The following is a 7,105-nucleotide window of genomic DNA, read 5'->3' as shown; positions in this document are numbered from 1 at the left end:
CGAGTTGTTACAGAATGGAGGCGAATATGAGCAAGATAGTATGTTTAAATGGGAGAAATTATAATGTTTGGAGAAGCAAGATAAAAGACTTGGTGTTCGTGAAGAAGATGCATCTACCCGTTTTTCAGCTCATAAACCCGAGAGTATATCCGATGAAGATTGGGATTTCGAGCACCAACAAGTATGTGAATATATACGACAATAGGTTGAAGATAATGTTCGCAATCATATTGTGAACGAGATACATGCGAGATCATTGTGGGAAAAGCTAGAGACTCTTTATGCTTCAAGAGAAAGCATAAAGAGTCTTTGAAAGCACCACTCATAATCTATAAATAGGACAACCTTGGAGAATTATTCTATACTCATTGATACAAGTCTTTGAAAGACTTAAGCACATAAGAGTGGTTTTTAGAGAGCTTTTGTCAAGAGAGAAGAGAGAAGAAAAATATTTGTTTTGCTGCAGATTTTTATTCCAACCAGTCAACATTCAAATTACGTTTTTCAATTCGTTAACCGTTGGATCGGGCTGAAAATTTGACTGAATGTTCATAACATCTTGGTCTTAGATTTGAATGGTGAAGATCGGATTTAGAGGCTCATAAAATCTGATTTCGAGTCTCGAACAGCAGCTTCATTTTTGTGTATTCTCCTCTTTCTTCAATTGATTAGTTGTTGCTCTTGTTACAGTTGTTGCTCCGTGTTTGGCACTTGTTGTGTATCCAATTTGGAGAACTTTTGTAACCCTCTTATTGTTATAGTGGAGCTTTTTGGATCTTTGTGATCCCGTGGTTTTTACCTTCGATTTGAAGGGTTTTCCACATTAAAATTTGGTGATTTTTGGGTTTGCCTCTTCCTCGTCGTAACAAGATATTTTGCATCACCTAAACAGGATCCTCTTGACCTCTTTAAACATTCGTTCTTGCTCAAATGTAATTAATATGGAGGTTCTTTTGTTTCTTCTTTTGGTTGGAGACATATAGAACTAGGCGCTCGATTCAGTTCTGGCATTGGACACATTGCTTTGGCTGCTGAGCGAGGTAATGAGGGGAGTTTAGACGGAGGGCGGGACATCGAGGCACGAGGATCAAAGTCCTCCCAAAGTGCAAGTCTATGCGAGGCACTGAGCCGGAATGGACGATAGAAAGGCTTTTAGTTTGGACCATTTCGTCTTTTCTTAGACTTAGTATTAGCTGCTACTATAAGATATTGGTGAGACTCGTTTTCGGGGGAGATTAGCATATTCTGAAATGTTATTATTCAGGTTAAACTTCAGGTATTACTTTCAAGTTGCTTTCTTGATGGTACTACTTTCTTCTTTTCAAACCTTTATATCTTTGGTTCGTTCTTGTGCTTCTTTTGGTATGGTTTGTTTATGTACTGTTGTTACAACATACACTCAGTCATTTGAGATTCTTTCTATTCGACAATATCTGCTAGAATTATATCGTGTTATTTTCGTTAAGTATTGGAATTATTTCGCTTGTGCGCATCCCAAATCTTATCAAATTGCTCGGAGGCTGTGGTGTATTAGTTGATATCGGGTTTTAGATGCAGATTAAGTGATAATCTTTTCCTCCAGCTAAATGTACAGTTGTTCAAATTCCTCCATAAGCAGCAAAGAAGGATTTGATAGCTGATTTCCTTGTTAAAAGATAAGCCAGTTGGAATGAGTTCTTCTTTTCCCCCTTTTTCTCTTCCACCAGTGAAAATGTATATATTTGAATATTAATTTTCCTTAAAATCAACATTCTTCTTGCAAATTCATGTCACAGATATCAGAGCAATATACTAGTTTTGACTGCTTAAATATTCCAGTAATGGCGTTGAGTACTAAACTAGTCCCAAGTCTGCTGCTGCTCTGTCTATATTTGCTTGTGCCTAGCGTATTTTGATGCCTCCCTTGCTGTCGTTTTGCCAATATATTCCTTTAATGGAGGAGTAATGAGTTCATGCACTGAGAAGTAAGACTGTCAATAGTTTGGCTCGATTTGGTCTTTTAATGAAATTTATACTATACCAACCTCTTCGGTTAATCTCCAGTGTACAACAAAAAATAGACTTTTTTGAAACATCCTAATCATCTCAATTTCTCTTCGGTATCGGTTCGGTGCAGTTTATTTTCGGTAGTTTATTTTTAGAAACATAACGTGGGAATCGCAATGCTGCTAGATGCCTTAATATTTATGTAGAGAAGTCGGAATATCACCTGCATCCAATCCCCACTCTGAGTAGTAGAATCTGTGTCTTTCTTACTTCTTATATTTGGAAACTGCAGGCTGGATGAGTGTGCAACTCAATTTCATCACCAGAGGCCAAGCACTTACTCAGATTCTACTATTAACAAAGTAGAGATGCTGTTTTCATTATCAGAAGGGTCAAATTCATATTGAGACTTTATTCTTTGGATATGGAAAGCTTCTACTTTATTGATGATTCCCCCTTTATCTTGCTGATGATTTCCATTCCCATAGAAAGTTCTCGCAGGACAATAGCTTTTTCAGTCAGATAGATTGAGTAAATTATCATGTTAGAATCTCTGTCACTGAGGTGATCCCATCTTTTGCTCAAGTTGATCTAATGGTGATGTCATAATCAGACATCTGTATGTGCATGGGCCTTTGTCAAAAGCTAAGTTGCACGGACTCTTCATTTTTGGTGCCGCACCCGTCTCGACACGGGACGGGAGCGGGATACGTTCAAGATTCGGTCAGCTAACTTCGGATACTTTGACCTGAGTCCATCGACAAATTTGGGGGGAAATTGAGATTTTGATTTCTCAAAATTAAAAATAAAACAGATTTAAGACATGGGAAATGGCATACTTTCAATATTGTAGTACTTTTGTCTCATATTGCTGCTTTGAGTTTCAGAAAAACCAAGAATTCAAGAGGTCGTGTTCTGAGTTCGAACTTCTGGTAAAACAGTAGCAACGATATAGATGGAGAATTGGTCTAACGCCTTGAATGGCTTTCTTCTTCTCTTTATAGCTTTATTTTTTATAATTTTGAAATGTTTTTAGCCGAACCCCGCACTCGTATACATACATTGATCTGAACCCCGGAATCTCAAAATTTGGATTTTGCCGAATCCGACATCCGGATCCGAGCCCGTATCGGATGCCTGCACTCGAGTCCGAGCAACTTAGGTCAAAAGTACCAAAAGCATATTATGGAAGATAATCATGTATTGGGGAATCAAGTTCTTTTCCTTTCATTTCTTTCCCTCCAAAGTGGAACCTAGAATTTGCTTCTTCTAGGTATATTCTCTACTATTGTCCACCCTGCCCACTAAAATCTTCCTTTCTCGGGCTTATATATTCCTTTTTGTGTTCAATACTAAACAATCTGAGTCCCTTCTGGCCTCCTCAATTATTATCCTTCAATATGGTAAGCAAGTATTTGTCTTAATTAATGTTTTAGTGATTTGATTGAACTTCAGAGTGAATATATCATGTTTTGTAGAGTTTCGAGAATCATGGAAAACAGACCATTTCGATTGGGCCATGGGGAGGTGAGAATGGATTGCACTGGGATGATGGAGTTTATTCCACCATAAGGCAACTTGAAATAGCTCATGGAACAGGAGTTGATTCTCTTAAGGTTGAATATGACAAAAATGGAACCTCAGTATGGTCAGAGAAGCATGGTGGCAGTGGAGGTGCTAAAACAGACAAGGTTCATGTCTTACCGCAGTTTTGTGAAAACTTTCTATTTACTGAATTGGTGTGAGCTTCATATGAAGTTGTTTTCTTGTTTTTAAAGACTATTTGGTGTTCTTCTCGTGCTATTCTTGCAGGTACGACTTAATTATCCAGATGAGTTTCTAACTTGTCTGCATGGATATCATGGTAGCTTACACGAAAGGGGGTCAGTTTTTGTGCGATCACTTACATTTCAAAGCAACAAAAGGACGTATGGACCATATGGTGTCCAGCAAGGAACATATTTCACTCTTCCAATTTCTAGTGGAAAAGTTGTTGGCTTCCATGGAAAATCTGGCTGGTATCTTGATGCTATTGGAGTATACGTAGAGCCTATTCATAAATCTTTGCCGACTAATTCTATTCTTCAGTCTCAGCAACACCATTCTATCGTTCATTCCCAACAAAGTGTTGTCCAAGGGTTTGAGAATTATGAATACTCAATGATACAAGGAAGTCTCGGTAAAAATTTTGATCTAATTGTTGCAGTTAGACGCAAAGATGAGAACAGTAACATTTTACCTCCCACCACACTTTCAAGACAAACTTCTGGTTCTGATCATGATTCCAGTTCTACTGGACCAAATAAAAAGGTATGATAAAAGCTGCTAATTTCTGTTCATCCAACCATTTTCCGGATTCTGCATATTCTAAAATGCAATATATATGTTTCAGGTGGAAACTATAACCCCTGCCCCTATTGAGAGAGTCCCGTCGAAAAGTGTCAAGGGTGTTGTCACATATTGTCCCTGGGGTGGAAGTGGGGGGAGTGTTTTTGATGATGGAATCTATGATGGTGTTAGGCAAATTTACTTGTCACGCAATGTGGGAATCGTTTCGATAAGAGCTTGCTATGACAAAAATAGAGAACCAGTTTGGGGAAGCAAAAATGGTGGTACTGGTGGATTTAAAACTGAGAAGGTAATGTTGTGAGTCCTGTTATTACAGAATTAAATTAAGGCTTTTCCTTATTTCTAATTCATACCTATCCGTCGGTTTTGCAGATAATATTTGATTATCCATCAGAGATTTTGACGCACATCACAGGCTACTATGGACCAGCCATGATTATGGGTCCTAACATTATTCAATCACTAACTTTTCATACCACAAAAGGCAAACATGGACCTTATGGAGAAGAACAAGGACAACAATTTTCAACCAAATTGAAAGAAGGGATTATTGTTGGCTTTCATGGGAGGAAAGGATTGTTTCTTGATGCACTTGGTGTTCATGTGTTGGAAGGAAAAGTTGTTTCATGTTTACCCCCTTCCCCGGCCCCCAACTCCATCAAACCAAGTGCAGCGTCTGTCCCGTTTTTACCTGCGCCAGCTCCCCCCCAATCAATCAAACCAGATGCAGTAACTCTCCCATCTTTACCTGCACCGGCTCCCCCCAAATCCGTCAAACCAAAACCAGCATTTGTCACTGAGGTTGATGATAGACCACAGTGGTCTTTTAAACTGGGAAAGAAAGGACTCACTGAGGAGGTATGAAATTATGTCCCCTGATATTTGCTAACACAATTAACTACTACTCCATCTGTTTTATTTAATATGATGATGGTTGGATATAGATTTTGAAAAAGAAAGATTTTGAGTTTGATACATAATAATGTACATAACATACCAACAGTACCCTTAGGATCTTGTGGTCTTCAACATATCGTGTCATTCCTGTAGAGTATATTATTTAAGTGTAGAATTGAGATGTTAAATTAAAGAGTTTCTAACTTTAGAAATGTCTCAATTTTTTTGGAACAGACTAAAAAGGAAAAGAGACAGATAAAATGGAACGGAGTGAGTAACACACATGCCTGGACAATGCTGCCCCCTCCCCTTTGCACATAGAAAAGGGAAAATGAAAAAACTAATACTAAAGTGACTGTTTTTAATGTTTTTGGTTGAATATCAGGGAGTGCAAAGGATAGTGAAAGATCCAGCACCATATGGACCTGGTCCATGGGGTGGAGAAGGTGGGAAGCCATGGGATGATGGAGTATTCACTGGGATCAAACAGATAATACTAACACAATCATCAGAAGGCATTTGCTGTATCGAAATTGAGTACGATCGAAATGGACAATCTGTTTGGTCAGTAAAACATGGCGCAAATGCTGGGAAATGCACAAATAGGGTACACAATCACTTACTTGTCAGTATAAAAAAGGGTAGTCCGGTGCACTAAGCTCCCGCTATGTGTGGGGTCCGAGAAAGGGTCGGACCACTAGGGTCTATTGTACGCAGCCTTACCTTGCATTTCTGCAAGAGGTTGTTTCCACGGCTCAAACCTGTAACCTCCTGTTCACATGGCAGTAACTTTACCAGTTACGCCAAGGACTTACTTGTCAGTATGAATGACTTAATTCACTAGTTGGAATAAGAATTGGCTAATATTTTGCAGGTAAAGTTAGAGTATCCTCATGAAGTACTAACTTGCATCACTGGATTCTATGGTCCTATAAGCAAAGATATGGGGTTGAAAGTGATAAAATCACTGACTTTTCACACCACTAGAAGGAAGTTTGGTCCCTTTGGGGAGGAACTAGGAACATATTTCACATCAGCAACAACAGAAGGTAAAGTGGTAGGATTTCATGGGAGGAATGGAATGTATTTGGATGCAATTGGAGTGCATATGCAACACTGGTTAGGCAATCAGAAAACCTCCAAGCATTCTCTTATGAAGATGTTCCATTGATAGTTTTTCTCTTTTGAATAAAGAAAAGTCCAAAATAGAACAGAACCGATAAGTTCTGTGTGGAAAACATATTCCTATATTGTTTTGGCTTTTGTGCGTGTGAGAGAGCATAATGAAGTTCTATTGTAATAATATTCGCATTATTTATATTTCTGGTGCCTTCATCAGCTTGCTCTATCATATAGTTTTGGATGTTGAAGAAAGAACTTTTACATGATTTGAACTTTGAACATGAAGAGGAAGTAAATGGCTCAGGATCGAAGTTGTAGTTCAGTGGTTGCAAATTCATCTTGAACCCTTTAGGGGACAGTTCTATTTCAATTATAAGTTTACCTTCCTTTCTCTACTATTCATGGTCCATATTCATTCAAAAAGTGACAGTAAGTCAGTAACAAATAGAATATGAAAGGGTGTGGAGCGTAAACTCATAAGTCATATATGAGGAAACTTAACCTGGGGACTAGAGATCATATAACCAGGTTCTAACAAATCATATGATAGTTTGGTTTGAATTAAAGGTGTTAATCGGGTCGGGCTGACCCGTTTTCAACCCGCTTCGGCCCGGGTCAGCCCGTTACTGTAGCGTTTAGGTGCGGGCTGGAACGGGTTGGGCGGGGGGCGGGTTTTAGACGAACACATTTTGGATACCGGCGCACCGTAACCCGCTAACCTGTTAACGGGTTGTTAACGGGCTGCAGCCCG

The 7,105-nt window shown here is 38.9% G+C and overlaps 1 protein-coding gene across 2 annotated transcripts; it reads left to right on the top strand.

Annotated features, from left to right (window-relative positions):
* The first annotated feature begins 3,236 nt into the window (after positions 1-3,236).
* LOC107782785 (jacalin-related lectin 3) lies at positions 3,237-6,552 on the top strand. 2 transcript variants are annotated; one of them, XM_016603723.2, is made up of 8 exons: positions 3,237-3,389; positions 3,465-3,677; positions 3,799-4,296; positions 4,379-4,624; positions 4,708-5,193; positions 5,467-5,502; positions 5,618-5,839; positions 6,107-6,552. In XM_016603723.2, the coding sequence occupies exons 1-8, from the start codon at positions 3,387-3,389 to the stop codon at positions 6,401-6,403; spliced, it is 2,001 nt and encodes a 666-aa protein (XP_016459209.1). In that variant the 5' UTR covers positions 3,237-3,386; the 3' UTR covers positions 6,404-6,552. The 2 variants fall into 2 exon arrangements, with proteins under 2 accessions (XP_016459209.1, XP_016459208.1); XM_016603722.2 differs by lacking the exon at positions 5,467-5,502 and having other exon boundaries at positions 3,261-3,389.
* The last annotated feature ends 553 nt before the right edge of the window (positions 6,553-7,105 follow it).

Source organism: Nicotiana tabacum, chromosome 18 (assembly GCF_000715075.1).
Source record: "Nicotiana tabacum cultivar K326 chromosome 18, ASM71507v2, whole genome shotgun sequence".
Classification (NCBI taxonomy): Eukaryota; Viridiplantae; Streptophyta; class Magnoliopsida; order Solanales; family Solanaceae; genus Nicotiana; species Nicotiana tabacum.
This window is presented reverse-complemented; position numbering and strand designations above follow the sequence as displayed.